Genomic DNA, 26220 nt, shown 5'->3' with positions numbered 1-26220 from the left:
AAAGTTTCCAGTGATTTCTTCTAGTCAAGGGCCTTTACTTGATCCTCGTCCCCCTTGACCTATCCAGTGTTTTTGACACCATTTGTTACTGTCTACTCCTTGACACATGCACTTGATTGGATTTCAGGACTCTGGGTTTTCTTCTTACCTCTCCTATCATACTTTTACTGTATCCTCTGGTGGTTTTCCCGCCAACACTATTCTGGTCAATGTGCCTCAAGACTCTATCCTGGCCCTTTTCTCTTTTCTCACTACATTTCTTCTCTTGGTGCTCTGTTCTCATCCCATAGCTTTCAGTATCACTTGTATGCTGCTGACTCCCAAATCTGCCTCTCTGCACATGAAATGTTACCACAGATCCCAGCCCAAATTTCAGCCTGCTTGTCTGACATCACTTTCCACCTTGCTGTACCATATGCCTGGAATAGACTTCTTGAGCCACTTCTCCCTCTCTGGTCATATTCAAATCCAGTTCAAAAACTCACCTTTTTCAAACTGCTTTTAAAGCCTAACCACTTATTTACAATAAATATATTTCCCATAGACTCATTTGTCATGCCATGTATGTTTGTTGACTAGATTGTAAGCTCCTAGGAGAAGGGACTGTCTCTTATATGTATCTGTACAATGCTGTGCATATCTAGTAGTGCTTTAGAAATGATAAATAGTAATAATGGTAGGGTTATTCTCATACATGTGATGAGGTGCAAGGTCAGCCCACTAGAACACCTTTAAAGCACTGAGTCCAGCTATCCAAACCAGTCCACCTTAAGGAATACCCAAGATGGAAAGCCAGATCAGACACCAGTCCTCTGGGAAGGGAAATAAAAGCCCAGCCCCAGGAAGGGACAAAAGGGGCCCAGATGGGAGGAGAAAGCTCCAGAGAATATGCTAACACCTTGTATGTATGATTACATTTGACTTTTTTTTATTGGAAAAGCCACTATGATAAGCTGGCTCTGTATTTTCTGTTCTGTATATAATAAAGTTATCTTTTCATTGGAAGCAGGGATCCAGGTCGTTTCCTGCCCTGTGACACATCCTAACCGCCAAAAGCCACATCACATTACCACAATAGATCTCTCAGAAGAGTGGTGTGGCTACTCTGCACAAAACCTAATCTTAACATAGCATGAGCATTATAAAAGGTAAACTGTAAAAAAAAAAAAAAAAAGTGAGCTCTGCCATGAACAGGCATGGTTTTGCAGCATGTATCTACCAAACACTTATTTTTATGCTTCAGTTTACTGAGCCAGACTGATAACGCTGTGTATGTGGCGGGAGGAAGATATGACAGTAGTATCAAGTGCAGAAGTCTACAAGATATGTCTGGCGAAAACCGCAAAAGGCTAGAAATATTAAGCCAGATTTATTTGTGATGAATTTGCTCTGTTAGACATCTAGAAAATTCTCCTTCTTGAAAGCAGAGACTATACCTATCTGTCCCTTGTTCATGGCACTATAACAAGAATCAATTACTTGCTAATCTCTGTGTCAAGTTTCTGTAGAAGTTCAGGAGTCAAGAAAGAAAGTATTTTCATCTCTGAATATTCTATGACTTGGCAAGTATTAGAATCTCACAATTATTATCTTAGCCACTCAAGCTGGTGAATTAATCCATTGTTATAGAAAGAAAATAGACTCACTGAATTCTAGCAGTCAGAATGGGATGTTTTTTGGCCAGCAACCACGGCTCTGATATTAACCCCTCTTTGCTATGGGAGACAAGGAAAGCAGTTATGCATGGAAAGAGCATTGCAAAAAAAAATAAAATAAAGACCTGAACAAAGGAATTTGGAACTAGAAGGTAAGCTTTAACATGAAAGTGAAAAATATAGATCCTGTTGAATAATGGAAAAATTCAGTGCTCTTGGATGCGGCTAGAATTGTGTATAATATTGCTAATGCATAAAAAGATATCTTATCCTCGTTCTCCTATACTAAGAAAAGGAATTATGTTCCAGAAATAATACTGGCAAGGCTGATGAATTCTTATGAGGATAATTTTCAAAGCAATTTACTTGGGTAAGTTGGCAAAAGTACTTGCAAGCTTCTAGAGGACACATTCTGGCAGCTGGGTGAAAAAGAGACTTTCTTATAGGTGTATTTTGGTCAAAGAAGTTCTACAGCATGTGTACATGGGATTTCCAAAAGTTCAGGTGCTATTATGCTGACATCAACTGTTACATTTCTCTAAATTAAAAAAAAAATTATTCTGCATATAAAAGGAGAGGATCAGGCAATGTCATTCATATATACTTTACACAATATCAGCATTTCATATACTGTTATCTAATCAGACAGGAACTATACATGATGAGATGTACAGTCTCTACAGAAAATTAGGATAATGATCCACTAATAGCAAGCCTGGAAAAAAGGCCTTTAACATGGTCTCATGGAAGTTTTGGTTTATTTATTTATTTACAATTATTTGTAAACTACCTTCCAGATCAAAGACTGCCCAACGTGATGTACAACAAATCAAATGTATGAATTTATCGGTTATGCCTAGGTCCTAAGTGATGTACAACATACACACACAATTAGAATAAAAAAAGAATACAAAGTCTTTTAAAACAAACTTCCATATCAATTATGTACCATACAGCAAGCAATACTGCATGATTAATTTTAAGGCTGATTAATTTGCTGAAGTTCATACTCCAAAGAAGTCAAATTGCCACAGATTACAGTGTGTCCTCTGCCAAGGCTTGCTCAAACAAAAATGTTATCAACATCACTTTAAATGTTTTCGTACAATCCATTAACCGTAAAGACATAAGTAAAGAGTTCTACATACTGGGAGCAGCCACCAAGAAGGCACATTCCCTGGTTTCTGTCAAGCATGCTAACTTTACAGAGGGAATAACTAAACCACCTCTCTGTGATGAACTAAGAGCACATGAAGGATAGAAGCACATTTGCCTATGGTAAACTGTCCAAATTGATTAACATGTGTATAGTCATCACAACTTTGTATTTGATTCTGTAATGAATGTTAAGACAGTGTAAATCGGCCAAGATTGGTGACACATGGTTTCCTTGTCTTATTCCTGAAATCAGCCTGCAGCAATTGAAAAAGCTCATGGTACAGCCCGGTAAGCCAAAATAAATGGCATTACAATAGTCTACTAATGACAATACAGATTCCTGTACCACTGTGTGAAAGTCACTAGGCTCAAAGAGATTTTTTAATCTGCTAAGTACTCACAGTTTGAAAAATCCAGCCCTTACAACAGAATGAATGTGATGTGGAAAGACAAATTAGAATCAATCCACAATCCAAGACTCTTTACCTATGGTAGGACTGGAAAAACAACACCAACCATGGTCAAGGAAGAGGGAAAGCAGTGATCAAAACAGTGATGAATTACTGTAAATTCCATTTTACCATGTTTAGTGCCAATTTATTATGAAATAACCACTGTTTAATCATAGAAATGCAAATGTGAATCAGTACAACAATTTCAGAGCATGTAGGCTGTATGCGAACGAAAAACTGAATATCATCCACATAAATTCTACAGCACTCACAAAGGCTGGCAAGAATTTTACAAACTGGAGCAAAACACAATATAAAATAGATATAATAAAATAACATAAAACCAGAATAAAAATACAATAATAAACAATACAATAAAATAACCAAAACAATAATCACCACTACAACCATCATTCTGTACCAAAATACATTGCCTCACTTCACGCATATCCAGCATAACTCTCTGCTTCAACGGCAGGGGAGAAAGACTGATACTTCACTTTCAATGCATATCCAGCATAGCTCTCTGCTTCAAAGGCAGGGGGAATAAAAAAAAGTGGATCTTTATACAGATAACAACAAACAAGGACTGAATTACATAGTCTGGGTAAACAAATAAGCATGGGTGTAGCTTGCTTACTGCAGCGGTTACTACCCGTAACTAATTAAGCTAGATATTTCACTTAGATGCAGTTCCAACACTGCTCTCTACATTAATGGCTTTGGTGGAAGGGAAATAGAACCAAAAGGTTACTAAAGGCCAAGAGTAACAGATAAGTATGAGGAAAAAAAAGTGTGAAAGCTTGCTGGGCAGACTGGATGGGCCATTTGGTCTTCTTCTGCCATCATTTCTATGTTTCTATGTTCCAATTTTTCCCTGAATAATAATAAATCAGTTTGGGATCTAATTTCTAAGGATAAGACTATTCCATAATTGGGGCACAGCCATAGAAAATGCTCTATTCTTCAAAATGTTCTTACTGAAGGAATACATAGCCGAGTGGTTTGACTCGATCTCAAATTCTGATTTGGATTATATCATCCAAGTCTATTTTTAAGATAAGTGACATGGTAACACTGGTCGATTTGACGATACTGCCAAGGTGGAGGAATAAAGAGATCAAGAGCAGAAAGGTATGGCATGAGGTCTTCTACCAGACCAACCACCTTTCCTTTGAGTTGAGCCCTCCTGTGCTGGTGGCTGGTTGTCTTATGGAGGGCGGTGCACAGGATAAGGGACAGGACATCCACTGGGTCTAACAAGAAGCAGGACGCATGGGAGAGAAGGTGCCCTGGCCACAGCAAACAGAAACAGAATATGCACAAACATAATTGAGACAGACAGGTCAGCACAGGGTAATGTAGGTCCATGACAAACAAGGACTAGAATGGAGAAACAACAGGTAGCACAAGAGAAACACACAGACAAGGGGGCCACTGGCATGCCAAGACAGGACAGGAGCACAGCTAGGATCACACAAGAAAGGAAGGCCACTGGGATGCCTAACATGAGACAAGAGCAAGGCTGGGAACACACAGGCAAGGCAGGCCTAAGAATGGACAAGGACAAACTAGGAACATACTGGCAAGAAATGCCGCTGAGAGGCTTCCCACAGGACAAAAGTAAGGCAAAGAACACACAGGCAAGGAAGGCCACTGGGAGGCCTAGACACAGCAAGGGCAAGGCAAGGAAGGTACTGGGAGGCCTAGATATAGCAAGGGTAAGGCAAGGAAGGCCACTAGGAGGTCTAAACAGAGCAAGAGCAAGGCAAGGAACAAGAACAAGGATTCCAAGCAACAAATACATGGACAAGGGTCCAAAGGCAGAGAAGAGACTTCTCGCTGAGGCGTGGAGTACCCTGTGAGGGAGAGTTTTATAGGGCTGGTCTTGCTGCATCATGCAGTTCTCAAGGCAGAGGCTACAGCAGGTCCAAGCGTGGCCCAATGAGGACCCCTGCCTAGCAGCCAGTATTATTACAATAAGAAGGGCACAGAATGCTAATACCAGCATAATAAATAAAATATTTATTTATTTATTTATTTATTTATTTACCATCTCTTTTATACCGATATCCGTTCGCACATCGCATCGGTTCACAATAAACAAAAACTTTTGGGCGGGGCCCTTACATGTAACAGATAACTTAGTGAACTAGGAAAAATACAATTAACTTTTGGGAGGAGCCCTTACATATAACAAACATCAATGGGTAGATGCAATGCAATAGAACTGTAACTATAACTATATACATGAGAGTGCACAGTACAAAATCAGCGGACATAAGGCGTTCATAACAAAATAACGTAAAATTCACAGGGGGGTTTTATGTAATAGGGGGTGACATGGGGTAGGCTTGTTGAAAGAGCCAGGTTTTAAGTTTCTTTTTGAAAGTGGGGGTATATGTCTCCATGCGAATATCATGGGGCAGGGAGTTCCATATGGTGGGGCCGGCAAGAGAAAAGGCTCTGTTTATAGTAGAGGAGAGTTTAAAAGATTTGATAGATTGGGCACGAAGTGTTCCTTGGAGGGCTGGGCGGGTAGGTCTCTTGGAGGTGCGAGGTAGGAGGGGGGGATTAAGCCAGTTGAGGTTGGAATTTAATAGACTCTTATGTATGATAGATAGAGTTTTATATAGAATTCGTGACTGTATAGGGAGCCAGTGTAGTTCGATAAGTGTGGGAGTGATGTGATCTCTTTTCTTTGTGTTTGACAGTATCCGAGCGGCGGCATTTTGTAGGAGTTGTAATGGCTTAGTGTGTGTTGCGGGAATGCCAAGGAAGAGTGCATTGCAATAGTCAATTTTCGATAAAATAATAGACTGGAGTACTGTACGGAAATCAGTGAAGTGTAGTAGGGGTCTGAGTTTCTTTATCGTTTGTAGCTTAAAATAGCAATCCTTTATGATGGATTTAATGAATGGTTTAAAAGAAAGGTGATTATCAATAATGACTCCTAAATTACGAGTGTGTGATGGGAAATTGGTAGACGAGTAATCTTGTATCTTGTATTTACTACTGGCCAAAATGGGCAATCAGTATAGTCATATAAGTAAAAGGTAATACTGAAGATCATCTGGAGCTATCTATTACAATGTTCTGTATAATTGGGAGTCTCCTAATAATTTTCACTGGTAAGTCCAAATACAAAGCACTGCAGTAATCAATCTGTGCAATGACTAAGGCATAAAACATTGTTTTTAATGTTCCTACTTCAAAAAAAGGAAGCAGCTGCTATCCCAAACTCAGTTTTAAATATGCATTATATGTCAGAAGAGTAATTTGCAACTTCAAATTCAATGAAGAAACCAATTTAACAACCAGTAATTTCACTTATGTGACTAGAGTAATTGTCAACCCTTCAATTATTGACAAAATTCATATATCTGTCACCTTCAATGCCCTAACCTTTAATATTTTGGTTTTATTAGAATTTAAGACCGATTTACTACCAGCAACCACTCTACCACTGCATGCAATCATTTAATCAGGCAATTACAATATAAGGCTCTTTACTCAGTGATGCCAGCAGCTAGATGTCATCAGCATATATATGGGTAAGTAATCCATATGACCAAACTAGGCTATCTAAAGGGTATAGAAAATATTATAAAGCAGTGGGGATAATAAGTGCTTTCATGAATTTGGTTTTAGGGAGATGGTGTTACTGTGGTTAAAATTATTTTGCAGCAAACCAACAGTCATATTAGTTACAAACTGAATTAGTACTATTCAGATCTTCTACCTCCCTATTACATAAGAATTACCATAATGAGTCAGACCAAGGATCCATCAATCCCAGTTTCCTGTTTCCAACACTATCCAATCCTAGGTCACAAGTACCTGATAGGATTCCAAATCCATGCTGCTTATCCGAGGGATAGGCACTGGCTTTCCCCAAGTCTACCTGGTTAATAAACATTTATGGACTTTTCCTCCAGGAACCTGCCAAACCTATTAAATCTAGCTATGCTAACTGCATTTACCACATCCTTCAACAATGAATTCTAATGCTTAACTGTGCAATAAATGAAAAAATATTTTCTCCAGTTTTCTTTAATTTGTTTTTATTTAGTAAGTTCATGGAGTGTCCTCTAGCCTTTGTGAGGTCTATATTCAAAAGCTAGCCAGCTACGTGAATATTTGGGCACTTAGGATAAATTCTAGCTGGCTAATAAGATAACTGTCTAGAATTTAGCCGGCTAAGTTAGCGGCATTCCAGGGGCGTAACTGGGAGGAGTTGAGTTAGCCAGTTAAGTTAATCAGCTAACTCCAATATTCAGCTGGATGATTTAGCCAGCTAAGGGAATCATTCTCTAAAGAGACTGAACGCGAAAAGGGACTTTTCGCATGCAATACCTAAATCGGGGCGGGTTCTGGGCGGCGTCGGCAACGGAAGGGGAGGAGTCGGGGCGGCACCGGGGCCGATGCCGCAAAGACATCGCTGACGGTGAAAGGCAAGGACCCTTATCGCTGCCAGTGGTGCGATGGCTGCCGTCTTTCGCAGGCCTGCCCCCCGCTTCGCCCCCCCCCCACCCCCTGTTACCGCCAGATTCTCTAAGGTCTGTGACCTTAGAGAATCCAGGCCTACATCTGGTCAGGCCAAAGAGCTTCCCTAAAGTTAGGCAGCTATAGTTAGCCGGCTAATTTTAAGATAGACAGCTATATTCATTAGCGTGGTTTCATTATTAAATATACCTCCAGAGTTAGTCAGATATGTTTTTTCGGCTAACTTTGCGAGCCGGACTGTGTTTGAATATAGACCTCTGTATTGTTTGAAAGAGTAAAAAAACGGATTCACATGTACTTGTTCCAATCCACTCTTTAGCCTTTCCTTATAGGGGAGCCATTAAATCCCCTTTATAATTTCGGTCGCTCTTCTCTGTAACATTTCTAGTTTTAAAATATATTTTTTGAGATGTGGTGACAAGTATTGCACACAGTACTCTAGGTGTGGTCGAATCATGAAGTGATACAGAAATATTATTATATTCTCCATTTTATTCTTCATTACTCTCCCAATAATTACTAATATTCTATTTGCTTTTTCGATTGCTGCCACATAGCAAGCCGAGGATTTCAACATAATGTTCACAATGATGCCTTGATTCCTTTCCTGGGTGGTGGCTCCTAATATTGAAATTAATATCGAATGAGCACAGTTTGGATTATTTTTCCCTATGTGCATTACTTTCCACTTGCCAACATAAAATTTTATTTGTCATTTCGATACCCAGTCTCACAAGGTCCTCCTAAAAATTTCTCACAATCTGCTTGTGATTTAACAACTTGGAATAATTTTGTGTCAGCTGCAAATTTGATTACCTCACTTAGGGCCTCATTTTCTAAAGTATCACAGGCCTGCGATACTTTAGAAGATGAGGGGCGGGGGACTGAAACGGGGGGCGGGCCTATGCTAGCCGGCAGTGATCGCACCGTTGCGGTGAGATCGCTGCCGGTTTCGCACCCAATAGTGCCACCAAAGAAGGTGTAGCTAGTGAAATAGCGAAGTAGCGAGCGAAGTAGCTAGCGAAGTAGCGAGCGAAATAGGCAGCGAAAAGGCACCTACTTTTTCGCTGTCCGCAGCGTCGGCGCAGAGTCGGCCCTGGTGACGCCCCGACTCCTCCTCTTCCGGGGCTGACTCCGCCCCGACTCCGCCCCCATCCTGGTATCGCACGCGTTAAGGGACTTTTCATGTGCGCAAGGTCCCTTATCCCGTGCGAGTGGCTTGGAAAATGAGGCCCTTACTGTTCCCTTTTCCAGATCATTTATAAATATGTTAAAAAGCACCGGTCCCAGTACACATCCCAAAGGCACTCCACTATTTACCCTCCTCCACTTAGAAAACTGACCATTGGAGAGGAAACCAAGATGGCGTCCTGAGAGGTTGCAACTTTTCCTGTTCCGTTTCCTGAGATCTACAGAATGAGCTTTGGCAATATTTCTGCGTGAAACGATGCCCCATAAGAGGAAAGGCAAGGTCCGAGTATATCCACCAGACTCAGACACTGCAACAGGACAGCGCTTAATATCAGAATTCGCCTCTTCCTTACCCGTTTTGAGTGCTTCAACCCCCGCTGGAGAGCAGGCGAGAGGAGCACCATACTCTCCTGGGGAGCTTTCGTTGAGCCCTCCAACTCCAAGAACGCCGTTGAGAGCTTTGCCGCCAGTCGGTGACAGAGGAGCCAAGGCTCAAGCCGATGATATCATCGGGTGCGCCGGGCTGGGTGGCCCAGAAGTTGCCGGTTTGCCTGGAGGTGAGCCGAAAACCCATGAGTCTGCTTCGCTGGGAGGAGAAGTGCAGGAAGCAGTTATTAGCCCCTTACCAGTGGGAGAAAGCAGTGTGTCTGCCAATAGTGGGGTAAGGAAATCCCTTTCTATGCAATTTACTAAACCAACGGTTGTAACCCTGGATACAATCTGGGACTTTATGGCGAGTATGTTGGACAAACTAGACAATCATGCCCTAAAGATGGACGAGATTGTGGAGCGAGAAAACCAGCAGAAATTTCAAGAGCATGAAGAGTCTTTAAAGAAAGTTAATGAAGAAATTAAAAGTCTCCAAGGTATAAATACCACTATGATATCTGAAAGGGCGAGTGCGTCGAGGAGACTGGAGTCAATAGAGAACTTCATGAGGCATTTAAATATAAGATTATTAAATTTCCCTATTGTTATGGGTGAGATTCCCTTATTAACTTTTAGGAAATACGTAATGGAGACTTTAAAGATCCTACAAGATGAGATTCCCGCCGTTAAGAAATTACTTTTTCTACCTAAAAGAAATAACTCTGTCTCTGGGACTTTAAATGTTCAAAGGTTGGACTTTCAAAATCTAACCGAATATCTAGAAAATTCTACTGTTGAAATTGTGGACAGGGCTGTACTCTTTGTTACTTTTTTTGATGAAACTAGCGTTTCAAAGATAATGAAAAATTACTTTAAAAATATAAATGAATCATTCTGCGGTGGACTTGTACGTGTATATCCAGATTTAGCTAAAGCTACGCAGCAGCGCAGAAAGGCTTTTTTATTAATGAGATCTGAAACCCAAGCATTAGGAGCCAGCTTTATGCTGCGCTATCCTTGTAAGTGCATAGTCAAACTGGTCAGAAATACTTATATTTTCTTCTTACCTGACCAACTGAGGGTCTTTTTGGATGGGAGGAGACAACCTAGTGAACCATAAAGGGAGTATGTGTTTTTGGGTAAGGTAAATGGTAGCTAAAATATGTTTAATTTAATTTTCTTCTACACTCCTTAGTAATGTTTCCATCTCTCCACTGTTTCCTATGTAACAAGAGAAGTTTCTAGAATTGTTAATTATAATCCCTCTGTATTAAGAGGGAAAAGATGTTATAGATGATTATTTAAGTATTAATTCTCTGTATTTCAATGCAAAAGTTTATTTTGTACATTATTAAAAGACGAATAAATAAAAAATTTAAAAAAAAAAAGAAAAGAAAACTGACTATTCAGTCCTACTCCCTATTTCCTATTTTTTAACCAGTTTGCAATCCACAATAGGACATTGCCTCCTAACCCGTGACTTTTTCATTTTCTGAGGAGTCTTTCATGAGGGACTTTGTCAAATGTGTTCTGAAAATCCAGATTCACTAAATCCACCGGCTCACTATTATCCAAAAAAATGTAGCAGATTAATGGGGCAAGACTTTCCTTGGGTAAATCCATGTTGACTCTAGCCCATTACAAGGGAGGCAGACGTAAATCTGCGCGCGGGCGCGCCAAGACCCAACCCAGGAGCTGTTCCAGAGGGCGCTGCCATGCCCCCGGAATGCCCCCGGGCTGAAACCACGCCCGCAGCACCGCCCCCGAAACGTCGCGTCACGCGCGACACACCCCCAAAACTTACACGCGTCCCGGGGCTTGCGCGCGCCGCCGAGCCTATGCAAAATAGGCTCGGCACGTGCAGGGGGGTTTGGGGTGGGTTTTCGGGGGGTACGCGCGTATCCTTTGTGCGTACCCCTTTGAAAATCTACCCCTATATATACTGGTGTCTATATGTTTATATTGGTGATAAAGTCCCTTGTCATAGTTGTACAAGATCTCCAGTCTTTTTCAAGGTACCATAGTTGGGGCAACAGAAACGCTTTGTAGACATGTTCTTGTTTATAAATCAACCAACAACACAAATCCCCAATCAACCAAGACAATGGATATATTCCATTATTGCATTTCTTGAGCAATTTGATTCATTTTCAATCTTAGAATAAATCAAAAGAAAGCTGACGCCTGCCCATTGACTAATAAAGTAAAAATACAAGGGTCTGGCAATATCCAATAAAGGGGGCAGACATACAAATAAAATATCAGGACTCTATGAGGTCCATATTCAGTCACTGTCCGGATAGCAAAGTTATCAGGATAATCTTATCCAGTTAAGGGGGTTATTTTCTAAACCCTTATCGCGTGCGTTAGGGCCCTAATGCACGCTTTGTAGACATGTTCTTGTTTATAAATCAACCAACAGCACAACTCCCCAATCAACCAAGACAATGGATATATTCCATTATTGCATTTCATCAAGTAAATCTATGCATGGTGAAAGCAGGTCTAGAGTTATCAGGGTACATATACTCAGATAATATTGCCAGTTAAGTTAAAGATTAAGACAGCTGGCTAAATGGCTGTAAATGTGGGAGGGCGGAGTTTGCAAGCTTGCAGGCCCAATCCCCCCACCCCTCCGCTGCTAAAAAATACTACACGTGATGTGGGGTCTAGTGCCTAAACCTCTACCTCTCCTCCTCCAAACCATCCAAAAGAAAGAGGATCCTCCCCACAAATTAGAAAATTAATGTGGCCTGTGAGCTTCCTCCTCATGCCCACCCTCCCTTCCCAGCTGAATCCCTCCCACACTATCTGAACCCCCCCCCCAAATCCCCCAGACCTCTGGGAGGGCAGTAGGATTGGAACTAATCCAGTGTTGTTTTGACAGCTCCTGGACTGATAGGCCTGCAACATTTGTTTTTTTTTTCTTTTGGGAGGTCGGAAAAGGTTTAGACACTAGAACCCCCTATCACTTGAAGCTTTTTAGAGGAGTGGGGGGAGGGCATGGGGTATCGGGCCTGCAGGTCTGAAAAACCTTTTTTCATCCCCTTTCGCAGCAGCTTAACTGACCATGTTTTAATATAACAACAATCAAGAGCGAAAGCTCTGTCGCTGGACAATTGAAAATTTTTTCAAAATTGTAATATTGTTTTTCTAATGTTTCTAATTGAAATAAATACCTACACTGTGCAATGGAAAAATTTTTTTAGTGTTTATGTGATTTATAAAAATATATAATGGAGTCAGAGAAAGGTTTCATACTAGTGTAGGTGCCCTGCACCTCTGTAAGGTGAACATATAATCATCAACCTTCCTCCTCCTCCTCGATGAATTTATAATATAATTTTTTTTAAAATGATTTTTTTGTGTGTCTACTTGTGTTGTCCCTGAAAACACCTACAGGATTCTTCCGTGGCGATCTAATTTTTTAATTGCAATGCTGCAAGCTAATTACTCAGTGCTGCTCAACGAGAATGCTAATAAAGGGTATAAAAACAGACTTCCCCGTTTTGGTTGGTATGTCCATGTTCCTCTATGTTATCCCAACATGTTTCAGACGAAAGTGCCTTTCCTCAGGGGGTTCGATGTTTCCAAAACCAACTTCACGGAATCTGCAACCCTCTTCTCAACGGTTTCTCCTGAGTGATCTTCCTCTCTGTCGCCCGGAAGAATAACCTGTCGGGAGAACAGACTCCTAATATATGTTGCTACTGGGGCTCAAAACGACCAATGAGAAATCTCAACATAGCGATGCAATTAGTGACGTCTCTAACGGACCTGCTAGAGAACAAGCTCCATAGACTGATACTGAAAGCCTCGGACCTGAAAGAGGCACTCTAGACTGTCAAAACATAATTAATGACGTCAATCTCACACCTGCTGAACAGCTCATTCAATAGGTTGATACTGCAATCCTCAGGTCTAAGGTAGAACTTTTCAAGCTGTCAAAAAGATGTAAACAAAGGAAACCTTCCAAAACAGTCCGAATGTTTCAGTCTTTTGAGCGATCAGGTAACAAAATGACTAGCATCTACAATGAATAATCACTGTTTACCATTCATAAAAGGATGTTAAAATTAAGCTCGTCATTCATACCGAGGGGTGTAGAAGTCTGTAAGGTAAAAATCCAAAAGGCTTCTCGTGTGTTGAGCAATGATCGTATATCCCCACCGCGGGGAGAGAGCTGTATTTGCTCAATGATCGTCCATTTCAAATCTGTGATAGTGTGGCCAAAATCCACCAGATGTTGAACCATTGGTGCCGTGAGCTTCAACGTGGTAAATCGTGATTTGTGTTCCCCCAATCTCACTCGAATGGGTCTAGTAGTCCGTCCTATGTATAGTTTTGGACAGGTACAAATGATCGCGTACACCACATTGTTAGATTGACAGTCGGTGTTACTTTTCCTCCAAATCTTGTAACCTGAAGATGGAACTTCCCATAAGACACCCGTAATGGTCTGTAAACACCAGGAGCAATGGCCACATTTGCGGTGACCCACTAAAGGGTCATCTCTGTCATAACTGTCTATCTGAGCGTGTACTGTCTGGTCTCTGATGTTTTTCCCCCGTGACATGGCGAATGTGGGTGGTTCTGAAAAAATGTCATACATCGATAGTATATGCCAATGTCTGTGTATTGCTGCTTTTATTGCACTTGCTGCTGTTGATTGTTGCAAGACACACGTTAACCTAGATTCTTCCTTCTGGGGTTTATATTGTAATAGTGACGAGCGTGCACTGAATTTTGCTCTCTTATAAGCACTGTTAACAGCCTTTTGTGGATATCCCCTTTGTTGGAATCTGCCAGTCAATATCGCTGCCTGAGTCTCAAAGTCCTTCTCAGTAGAACAAATTCTTTTCGCTGAGCGAAAAGAATTTGTTCTACGGAGAAGGACTTTGAGACACAGGCAGCGATATTGACTGGCAGATTCCAACAAAGGGGATATCCACAAAAGGCTGTTAACAGTGCTTATAAGAGAGCAAAATTCAGTGCACGCTCGTCACTATTACAATATAAACCCCAGAAGGAAGAATCTAGGTTAACGTGTGTCTTGCAACAATCAACAGCAGCAAGTGCAATAAAAGCAGCAATACACAGACATTGGCATATACTATCGATGTATGACATTTTTTCAGAACCACCCACATTCGCCATGTCACGGGGGAAAAACATCAGAGACCAGACAGTACACGCTCAGATAGACAGTTATGACAGAGATGACCCTTTAGTGGGTCACCGCAAATGTGGCCATTGCTCCTGGTGTTTACAGACCATTACGGGTGTCTTATGGGAAGTTCCATCTTCAGGTTACAAGATTTGGAGGAAAAGTAACACCGACTGTCAATCTAACAATGTGGTGTACGCGATCATTTGTACCTGTCCAAAACTATACATAGGACGGACTACTAGACCCATTCGAGTGAGATTGGGGGAACACAAATCACGATTTACCACGTTGAAGCTCACGGCACCAATGGTTCAACATCTGGTGGATTTTGGCCACACTATCACAGATTTGAAATGGACGATCATTGAGCAAATACAGCTCTCTCCCCGCGGTGGGGATATACGATCATTGCTCAACACACGAGAAGCCTTTTGGATTTTTACCTTACAGACTTCTACACCCCTCGGTATGAATGACGAGCTTAATTTTAACATCCTTTTATGAATGGTAAACAGTGATCATTCATTGTAGATGCTAGTCATTTTGTTACCTGATCGCTCAAAAGACTGAAACATTCGGACTGTTTTGGAAGGTTTCCTTTGTTTACATCTTTTTGACAGCTTGAAAAGTTCTACCTTAGACCTGAGGATTGCAGTATCAACCTATTGAATGAGCTGTTCAGCAGGTGTGAGATTGACGTCATTAATTATGTTTTGACAGTCTAGAGTGCCTCTTTCAGGTCCGAGGCTTTCAGTATCAGTCTATGGAGCTTGTTCTCTAGCAGGTCCGTTAGAGACGTCACTAATTGCATCGCTATGTTGAGATTTCTCATTGGTCGTTTTGAGCCCCAGTAGCAACATATATTAGGAGTCTGTTCTCCCGACAGGTTATTCTTCCGGGCGACAGAGAGGAAGATCACTCAGGAGAAACCGTTGAGAAGAGGGTTGCAGATTCCGTGAAGTTGGTTTTGGAAACATCGAACCCCCTGAGGAAAGGCACTTTCGTCTGAAACATGTTGGGATAACATAGAGGAACATGGACATACCAACCAAAAACGGGGAAGTCTGTTTTTATACCCTTTATTAGCATTCTCGTTGAGCAGCACTGAGTAATTAGCTTGCAGCATTGCAATTAAAAAATTAGATCGCCACGGAAGAATCCTGTAGGTGTTTTCAGGGACAACACAAGTAGACACACAAAAAAATCATTTTAAAAAAAATTATATTATAAATTCATCGAGGAGGAGGAGGAAGGTTGATGATTATATGTTCACCTTACAGAGGTGCAGGGCACCTACACTAGTATGAAACCTTTCTCTGACTCCATTATATATTTTTATAAATCACATAAACACTAAAAAAATTTTTCCATTGCACAGTGTAGGTATTTATTTCAATTAGAAACATTAGAAAAACAATATTACAATTTTGAAAAAATTTTCAATTGTCCAGCGACAGAGCTTTCGCTCTTGATTGTTGTTTGATTAATACCAGTTCGCTGTTTTGGTGTATTGTTGGATATTCATTGGTTTGTCATGTTTTAATATAGCCAGTTAAGAATAAAGTTGTTTGGATAGAAGTACCCAGATAACTTTAGATCTGTTTTCATCATGGATAAACTTGCTCAGCTAAACTTAGCCGAACAGCACCAACATTCAGTGCTATCTGGCTAAGTCTAAGTCCTGCCCCCAAAAGCCTTTCATTTATTTAAATTCAAATCAGTTTTAGTCAAATAATGAGTTATCCAGCTAAAACTTATTCAGACAGCAGGGGTGGGGGGGGGGGGAGGAGAAGATTTATATTTAAATCTGTTTATAACAATTAGTTAACAACAGCCTGAGTTAATATACATTTGTCTTAGGAAGGAAAGATTTAAACCACAGACTTGCTTGGCTCAGTCCCAGACTCGGCAGGGTAAATCCTTTTCAATATTTATTGCTCAGTGAACAATGAGGCAAAATACATTTAGATCCCATAAAGGAGAACATTAAGAATTTAGTGGGCAATTTTCAAATTTTTGAGGGAAGATGCAAAATCTGCTGCCCCATGGACTTTGCACCGGTCTCAAAGGGAAGATTTCTGCATTATTTTCCCTTTGAAAATTGCCTAGGGAGAAAGTACCTGCAAAGACTTGCATCTGCTTTATCCCCCAATCAAAACTGTGTATGCTGATTAAATTCCCCGCTCCTACAACTGCTTATGCACACAGGGAGGGAGGGAGGGCGGGCAATATTCAAAAAGCTTTTCAGCTAGATAAAAGGCTTTTGAAAATTACCTTTAGTGTGCTTAAAAAGTAATAAGGGTCAATATTTCAGGCAGCTAGGATGTTTCAGGGTATAGTTTCACAGGCTTATTAACCGACGGAGCGCACTGTTGCCCGGCATTTTGGACGCGCTAGCTTTATCTCTTATTCAGTAAGGGGTAATAGCATTTCAAAACGCGCGTCCAACTCTCCCAAACCTAATAGTGCCCGCAAAATGCAAATGCATGTTGATGGCCCTATTAGGTATTCCCGCGTGATTCAGTAAGCAAAATGGGCAGCCAAGCCGCACATTTTGCTTTCAGAAATTAGCGCCTTCCCAGCTTTTCTGTGCACCCTCCAACTTAATATCATGGCGACATTAAGTCGGAGGTCCCGAAAGTTTAAAAAAGTAAAAAATTTTAAAAAAAAAAATTTTAAATGGGCCCACGGCTGTCGGGTCGAAAACTGGAGCTCAATTTTGCTGGCGTCTGGTTTCCGAGCCTATGGATGTCAGCGGGCTCAAGAACCGACACCGGCAAAACTGAGCGTCAGCTGTCAAACCGACTGACAGCCGCCGCTTCTGTCAAAAAAGAGGCGCTAGGTACTCGCTAGTGTCCCTAGCACCTCTTTTTACCGCTGGGCCTAATTTAAATAAATTAAGATACTGTAGCGCGCACAGGAGAGTGGCCTCTCCCGCGTTTTTACTGTATCGGCCCGTAAATCAGTTATCAGGCTGCCAGACTGTACTTTCATAACACTCATATGTTCTGGGAGGGACTGGGAGAGGGGCATGGTTGCACGTACATTTCATTTTCAAAAATGCACGATTAGTAGCTGGGCCGCTAGCATGTGCCCTTTCCACCATTGTTTCACACCAAGGAAGTGTATGTGCATAATTTTAGCTGCAGACAAGCCAGTAATCAAAAACAATGTAGGCAGGCACCATGTGTTTGAAAAGCAACTAGGTTTGTACAAGCCGAAAAGTCCGCCTGTACATTGCCAGTTAGGCAACTTGCTGAAAAATGTATCCTTTTAATGTATGCATAAATCCAGATTTGCCCACTGTCTTGCTATTGTTTGTAGCCTTTTTTTTTTTTTGAAGGGAGGGGAGAATGTAATAATGCACTTGTACATGTTTTCGATTTGGATCAGTCCTTATCGGATTCAGCGTTTGCAGTTCGTGTTGAAGAACGTGAACACACATTCTTCATTCTTCAGTGGGCTGGCTAAATATTGTAACTGCCATCAGTATTTTAGCCTCTCTGCATTATGGGCCTTTTAAGCCTCGTGATTCTTACTTTGTAAAGAGCGTAATTGCACGATGCTGGTAATTTTGTTTCCAGGTCAACTAACAGAAGAGATAAAAGGCTCAGGTATTAATTAGAGAGAGTGGGTAATTGCTTCCTTTAGCAGCTAATCCTTCCACTTATCCACCCAGAGGTCAGATCTAGAAACTCTACACTTTTTCAAAGCAAATGAAGAATCAGTGCATCAGGGCACTCCATATGGCCATCTTCTCAGGGCTAAAAGTTGCCCGCTAAAGTAAATGCCACAACAAGCATCATTGCCCATCATCAGGGAGAGCAATTTTCAAAATCACTCTCCCTCAATCCACGCGTCCTTCCAGCAGTCCTTCCAAACAGGAAGTGTTCCCAGGGACATGTTTAGGAGAAAAAAAGCATGTGTAGATTACATTTTCAATTCTATGTGATTTTCCATACAAAAGTTACTCACATTAAGAGCAGGTGCCAATTTCCTTTTGAACCCCAGGGCAATTTTCAACAGGAAAGGAACATACAGCCTGTCGCTTTGAAGCTAGGAGCAGAGCCCGCAAGTAAAAAGTACCTGCGGACCTTGTCCTAGAGTGAACATTTTGAAAATTGCCCACTTAAAGATTGCAATAACATTGGGGTCGATTCACCCTCAGACGTTTGAGCCTCCTCTAGGTGAACAGAAGCAGAATACCAGGATTTCCCAAATATCTATTGTTGTAAAAATAGGGTGCATGTCTGCAGTTCTTGCTGTTGTGAAATACTCGCTGAGGTAGATCTTTAAAAAGTACGCCGGATTTTATAAGATACGCGCGTAGCCACGCGTATCTTATAAAATCCGGGGTCGGCGCACGCAAGGCTGCGCAAAATCGGCAGCCTGCGTGCGCCGAGCCGCGCAGCCTGCCTCCATTCCCTCCAAGGCCGCTCCGAAATCAGAGTGGCCTCAGAGGGAACTTTCCTTCCGTGTCCCCCCACCTTCCCCTCCCTTCCCCTAGCTAACCCACCCCCCGGCCCTACCTAAATCCCCCCCCCCCCCTACCTTTGTTGGGCAAGTTACGCCTGCTTGAAGCAGGCGTAACTTGCACGTGCCACCTCGAATCCCCCGGCACAGGCCTCAGTGCCTGGGGACTCGGGACCGCTCTCCCGGCCCGCCCCCGAACGCATCGCCATGCCCCTGGACCCGCCCCGGACCGCCCCCTGACCCCGGACATGCCCCCTCCCGCCCCTTTTATGAAGCCCCGGGACTTATGCGCGTCCCGGGGCTTTGCGTGCGCCAGCGGCCTATGCAAAATAGGCGCGCCGGCGCGCAAGTGCCCTGCGCACGTAAATCCAGCAGGATTTACGTGCGCAGGGGGGTTTTAAAATCTACCCCAAAGTCTCTTTAAGAAGGACCCAAAAAAGATATTCAGAGCACCCAGGGGGCAGAGTCAGGCTATATTTTCCATTACTGGAAAGGTCTTCTGGGCTGTAGCTCTTGCACTTCCATCACCGTCCAAAGTTATGAAAACATACCAGAAAATGTGCTTTTTCTCTATGCTGGATTTTGGAACTCAGTCAGTAAGTATAACAGACTGATGGGAGGCTACCTGCCTTTCAGAAAGAGGAGTAAAACCAGGTTCTTTAGTCAGGCTTTCATCTAGTAATGCTGTGTAATTGTATACTGCTATCCCTAAGATAGCTTTTTGAACATTTTTTTGTATAACATATACATTATGTTGTTTGATTTTATTGTTATTATAAATATAGGAAAAATATTTTTATTCCTGTACCTGTATTGGTGACCCATAGCAGCCCTGTAAGAGAGACTGTATTCCTTGGCAGCAATGAAAATGGGCTATCAACTGAGTGGTGGTCCTGTTAAAGGAGTCTGGCAGAAAACAGCAGCAAGCAGTTAGTTCTCCTCTGGGTGTTACAGACAGGACAAATTTAGCTGTGATATTTATAAATTTATTTATATATTTATATTTATCTACTTTTATATACCGACATTCAATCCAAGATATCACATCAGTTTACAATAAACAATTGGAACAAAATAAAGCATAGGCGTCTTATTTTTTACAGAATAACTTAGTACCGTATAAACATTCTTGTGTAACTATACAGAATGACTTAGTAACTATACCGAATAACTTAGTAGCGGTATAAACAGTATTAATACCAATATGTAACTATGTGTTTAGAGGATAAGATAGAGACCGGGTTTACAGCATTGGAGATGGTAGATGTTGCAGTGATAGTCGGATTTAGAGGAATGCTTTTTGGAAAAGCCATGTCTAGGGTTTTTTTTAAGGTTTGTATTAAGGGTTCCATTCTGAGCTCGGTTGGTAGTTTGTTCCATAATGTGGGTCCCGCCATAGAGAGGGAGCATTCCCTGAATATGTCTCATGCAGAAAAATAATGAAGGTTCACATAGATAAAATAAAAGCAGAAAGCAGAGAGGGAGATAGCTGGGATCTTTGCTGAGTAATAAAAACATTTTTTTTAATTTTTTATTTCTCAAATTTTAAAAATAACAAGCAGATAATTACTTGATACAGATATATGGCGTATCATTAAGTAATCAATAACATATTGTCATTATATATTATTCTAAGAAATAATAATCCTGTACACCATGGTTTCTAAGTCCTCAATGTGAGGGAACAGAGATAAGAAATTTAACAAGGCATACCATTAATACAAAAAAGCTTTAGGAAATATCAGACGACCTAACTAAGTTTGCCTATTTTACAACTCTTAGAGCTTGGTTATCTTACTGAGGGGTTGTTCCTCCCTGGGCTTGGTTACTTTTGTCAGTAATACATTTTTTCAAATGCAAAGGTTGAAAGAAACAGTATTTAATTCTTTGATGCATAATGCAACATTTGTTTGGGAACTTTAATTTATATGAAGCACCCATTTGTAATACTTCTGATCTTAAGCTGAGGAACTCTTTCCTCCTCTTTTGGGTTTCCTTGGTAACATCTGGAAACATTCTTACCTCCATTTGGCAAAATTTCTCATTTATATTCCTAAAGAATAACTTCTGAACCCACTCTTTATCAGTATTTAATAAAAAAGAAATTACCAATGTAGATGGTTGAGCCATTTCTAAACTACTGGATTCCATATATCTGTTACATTTAATGGCATTATAGACTGATATGGTTGTTCTTTTTCTGATGTAATTTTCCATGAAGGAATATAATACACTTGAGTTAAAGGGGGAAAAGCTTGTTGTGGAATTTTAAAAAATTCTAAGGCAAATCTATTCCACATTTCTTTAGCAGAAAAATGTGGCACCCTAGGAAAATTTACTAGCCTTAAGTTTTTCCTCATTGGCGCGAACCTCAGGGGCATCCCCCTGAGATGACATCACGCTGCCTGGATATTTAAGCCTACCTCTTTTGCTAGCTAATCCAGTTAGCAAAGACTCGGATACTGCGGATGGGATTCGCTCTCCGTACCGAAGCTACTCTGCCACTCCAGTGTTCTCTGGAACTCTTACTGCTAACGGGGCACCCGCTCCTCGGAGGCTTCTTCTATTTCTTTCAGGTGCTATCAGGAACCGGTACTCGCTCCTCAAGGGCCCATGTTCCCTGAGTCACTGCCTGCATCTACCATCTTCTCTACTTGGAAGACTTCACTAACAGAATCCATCTGTGAGTACAACTACCATCTATTCCACAGTCCTGCTTCTCTGGAACCAGGTACTCACTCCTCGAGGGCCTGCCCTCTGTTCCAGTGGCAGACCTCTCGTCTTGTGGAACCGCTGTGTGAGTACTATACCACGGAGTCTCCCTGTCTCAGAGTTTCACCAATTCTACCTGGGACTCTGTTTATTTCTCACTGTGTACTCATAACTCTCAATCTCTTTCCACTACAGCACAGCCAAGCAGAGGATCCAGCGTCCTGTGGGATACTTGCCCAGCCGGGCTCAACATCTACTACTCACTACGGCCACCTCTGGTGGTTTCCAAAACTGTTTAAATAAAGATACAATCTGTGTTTGTGTGTCCAGAGTCTAGCCTGACACCTTGGTCCCTCACGGGACTGCCCCCCCATGGGCGTAGTCAGCTGCCACAGTGTTCAAGGATCCACCCAAACACCAATAATCATAACATATTAATTCAATATTTTCCTCATTTGTACCAAGTCCTTGAGTCAACAATGATCCCTCAATAACCTTCCCACCTGTACCACTAGAAATTCTAGTTTGCTCAGCAATTAGGTCCAAAGATGTTCCCAGTTCACCTTCCATCTCGCCACTTTTCCCAAGAGGCGCTGATGTGTCCTCAATTGGATCAGTTCTTACATTTTCTGGATTCTCAGGGGGGCTCTATAATCTGGGGATAGTGAGATCTCCAATTCACGAAGGTTAGCAGTGCCTTCCTGCAAACCTTCAAGTGACGTGTCACCCGGTTTTTGGGCTCCCCTTCTAATGTGGGCATCCATTGGGCCCAACACGGACTAGCTAAGTTAGATTCAATAGCAAACCTCTCCTTTGCCCTACGTTTACGGGCTGAGTGAGGCATATTATTTATACCATAAAGTCCAAGAAGAAAAAGAAAAAGTACTTAGCTGAGTTATTTCGTCTTACTTTTTGTTCCCCCAGGTGGAGATTGAGAGGTTATACTAGGATTCCAAGCGAGTCCATGTGAAGCCAGGCAAAGCACGCACCCCTTAGGCGCACATGGCTTTGGCGGCATGCCAGCGTCTGCTGCTCGCTGCAAGCGGCCCGCTCTTATAGGACCACTTCTGGGATCCCGGCCTCAGCGTCGGAAATTAGTCACAGCTGGTAGGTGATAGTACCGTCGAGGCACTGACTAGCGTCTTACCCCTGGATTTTCAGCAGGATGGCAATAGAGGTGGTCCTTCCCCTCTCAGTCCCCTGCTGAGTAATAAAATTAAAAAAAAATAAAATATAAATGGAGAGAAGGAAATCGGTTTGGGGGAAAAAGTGACTGAAACTCAATGCATGGGTGAATGCTGTTAGTGTTTGGAAAGGAGACCCTAAAGAATACAGAAAACATATTGAATGCTTGAGAACTCTGTGGGATGAAAATACAGAGCTAAGAGAACATGAGTGTAAATTGTACTTGCTTTTAAGTAAAGGTGTGTCATTTTCACTGTCTCTAAAAGGGAGAGGTGAGTTAAGGGCAAAGGATTTGTCTGAAAGGAGTGCGCCCTGAAAAGACAGACTTCCCTTTTGTTTATGAGAGTAGAAATTTTGTGAGAAGTAGTACTGAGTGTCAGAAAATCTGGGCCTGAGAGGAATTTTATGTTTCCAGTGTGTATGCATGACTGGTTGCTGTATTCCCTCACTCCTTTCTGCTCAAGATGTTAGCCAGGGAAACTGATTTATGATTTATTTTTCTATTGCTAATTCTCCAGAGTTGCAATAAGGTATCCAGTACCAAACACACTGACTTTAGCTTGCAGAAGGGTATGAACGACAAATTTGTTATGTGATGATGACGCCTATTCATACAAGACAGAGTACACTCCTTGTTTCATTTTCATGCTCTGCCAGTGGAATATAGTCTCGGTAGCAACTGTAATTTGTTCCAAATTGGTGCCCATCCATGAATTGATATTATTTGCTATCAAATGAAGTGGCTCTTCATTTATCTCTTCAGTTATCTCTTGTGCCATTACTATTTATTTATTTATTTAATGTACTTATATTTTGCCTAATTACTACAGCTCTATGCGGATTTCAAATTGAAACATACATAATTATAATAATGTTAAACCATAAGACAACAAATTAAGACATTAAGATAAATAAAATGATAACATCAAGATACATTAAAACAAGATAGAACAGAATAGTATGTAAAAACAATAAAATGACAGCAGTTCATAGCTTGATCAGCTCAAACATTAGAAAAAGCCAGATTAAAAAGATACATTTTCAGCATTTTTTAAAAGACTTCACACGGGTACATAGCCACAATAATTCAGGTAGCGAATTCCATAGCTCTGGTGCTGTAATAGAGAACGATCTCTCCCTTGTTTCAAAAAGCCTGGCAAAGCAGATAGAAGGATTATCAAGCAGGCTCTCTGAGATGACTTGAGAGACCTGGAGGGATTGTGAATAAGCAACATAGAATTCATCCATGGGAGAACCTCTGAGCTTGTCATTCTCTGCACTAAACAAGCAATCTTATACTGAATTCTGTAATATACAGGAAACCAATGCAGCTCTTTCAGCACAGGTGAGATATGGTCTCTCTTAGTAAGTGCAGTTATCAAGCAAGCTGTAGAATTTTGAAGTAGCTGCAAAGAACGTAAGACATAAACTGGTAATCCAATGTATAAAGCTATGCAAAGTCAATGCTTGAAAAAATCATTGCTTGTACTATCATCGTCCTTAGAGAGAATGCATCTTAGGGGCTTTAAAAGCCTGAGTTTGAAAGAACTGTCCTTAATAATTACAAACAGCCAGTTGGTGGTTGCTAGATATTATGGAGGTAATTTTCAAAGGAGTTATGCATGTAAATGTAACATACTATCGTAGCAATTTTCAATAGCCCATTTACACGCTTAAAGGTGAATTTTAAAAGAGATGCGTGCACATAAAACAGCGGATGTACATGCAAGTAGTATTTAATTGTGCTGGGGCTATTTTATAAACTTCACACAAATGGATTTGGGGAGGGACGGAGCTAACATATACGCACAAAGGTAGCAATTTTATATCCTGCAAACACAGTGTGCATACAGCTCATATGGGCGCACATTTACTTCTGCAATGTATCAATAAAATTATTTATAGCATTTACGGACTGCGTGAGGGAGCATAAGAACATAAGATATGCCATACTGGGTCAGACCAAGGGTCCATCAAGTCCAGTAACCTGTTTCCAACAGTGGCCAATATAAGTCACAAGCACCTGGCAAGTACCTAAACATTAGATAAATCACAAGCTACTATTCCTTATTAATTACCGTAATAGTAGTTTATGGATTTTTAATCTAAGAACTTATCCAAACCTTTTTTAAACCCAGTTACACTAACTGCTGTAACCACATCCTCTGGCATTGAATTCCAGAGCTTAACTATGCACTGAGTGAAAAAGAATTTTCTTCAATGTTTTAAATGAGCTACTTGCTAACTTCATGGAGTGCAGCCTGGTCCTTCTATTATCTGAGAGAGTAAATAACTGATTTACATTAACTCCTTCAAGTCCTTTCATGATTTTGTAGACTTCTATCATATCCCCCCTCAGTCATTTCTTCTGCAAACTGAACAGCCCTGACTTCTTTAGCCTTTCCTCATAGGGCAGCCGTTCCATGCCCCTTATCATTTTGGTCGCCCTTCTCTGCACTTTCTCCAGTGCAGCTATATCCTTTTTCAGATGTGGTGACCAGAATTGCACACAGTATTCAAGGTGCGGTCTCACCATGGAGCGATACAAAGGCATTATGACATCCTCCGTTTTATTTGCCATTTTCTTCCTAATAATGCCTAACATTCTGTTTGCTTTTTTATTTGCCACAGCACATCTAGCTGATGGCTTCAATGTATTATCCACTATGATGCCTAGATCTCTTTCCTGGGTGGCACGTGATTCCCTGGCCCGGGACCCATTTCGGAGGCCTCGGACATGCCCCTGAAATGCCCCCGGGCCAGCACCACGCCCCGACACGCCCCCCAGAACGCCCCGAATGACGCGTCGGCCCCGACACTCCCTCCTCGACACGCCCCCCTAGCGAAGCCCCGGGACTTACGTGCGTCCCGGTGCTTCCGCTCGCCGCTGAGTCTTCCCCAATAATTTACTTCTCCCCTATACTTTTAAGTTTTAAAAATTTCTCCAAGCAGTACTTACTGATTCTTTCCAGCCACCAGCAGGGTTATTCTCTCCTCTTAGTGCTCCCACTGAGGGATCTGGGTAAACTGGGGGAGTGCAGGCTAAAGAACCAGGGAGATTTTGATAAGCTAGAGATAGACTGGGCAAACTGGTGGACGAACTGATAAAACTGGTCATTTCCTTCTCACGAATATGTTATAAAATGAGCTCACTTGCACGTGTACATGCCAAAGCTTCCTAAGAAAAATGTGCGAATAGCAGTTGCTTGTGTAAATGCTTAAAATTAAGAGCACACATAGGTATGCTAGGTGTATTTTCTATAATGCGCACATGCTTGTGTGGACAATATAAGATTCCTCTGAATGTGGCCACCTGCCCACATGAGCACGCATATAACTGCATGTGCTC

The 26220-nt window shown here is 41.5% G+C and overlaps 1 protein-coding gene across 2 annotated transcripts in view; it reads right to left on the bottom strand.

Annotated features, from left to right (window-relative positions):
- The window catches only part of EVA1A (eva-1 homolog A, regulator of programmed cell death), an 816740-nt gene that overhangs the window by 711789 nt on the left and 78731 nt on the right, over nt 1-26220 (bottom strand). Inside the window, exon 1 of one of the 2 annotated variants that reach the window (XM_029596047.1) lies at nt 22596-22719. The exons of the other annotated variant lie outside the window; for it this stretch is intronic. Within the exon in view, the coding sequence (XP_029451907.1) occupies nt 22596-22704 (109 nt within the window). The 5' untranslated portion in view covers nt 22705-22719. Of the gene's footprint in view, nt 1-22595; nt 22720-26220 lie in introns of those variants that run through there. 2 annotated transcript variants of the gene reach the window in all.

The sequence above is a fragment of the Rhinatrema bivittatum genome, chromosome 3 (assembly GCF_901001135.1).
Source record: "Rhinatrema bivittatum chromosome 3, aRhiBiv1.1, whole genome shotgun sequence".
Classification (NCBI taxonomy): Eukaryota; Metazoa; Chordata; class Amphibia; order Gymnophiona; family Rhinatrematidae; genus Rhinatrema; species Rhinatrema bivittatum.
The sequence above is the reverse complement of the archived record's forward strand: the minus strand, read 5'-3'. Positions and strand labels throughout refer to the sequence as shown.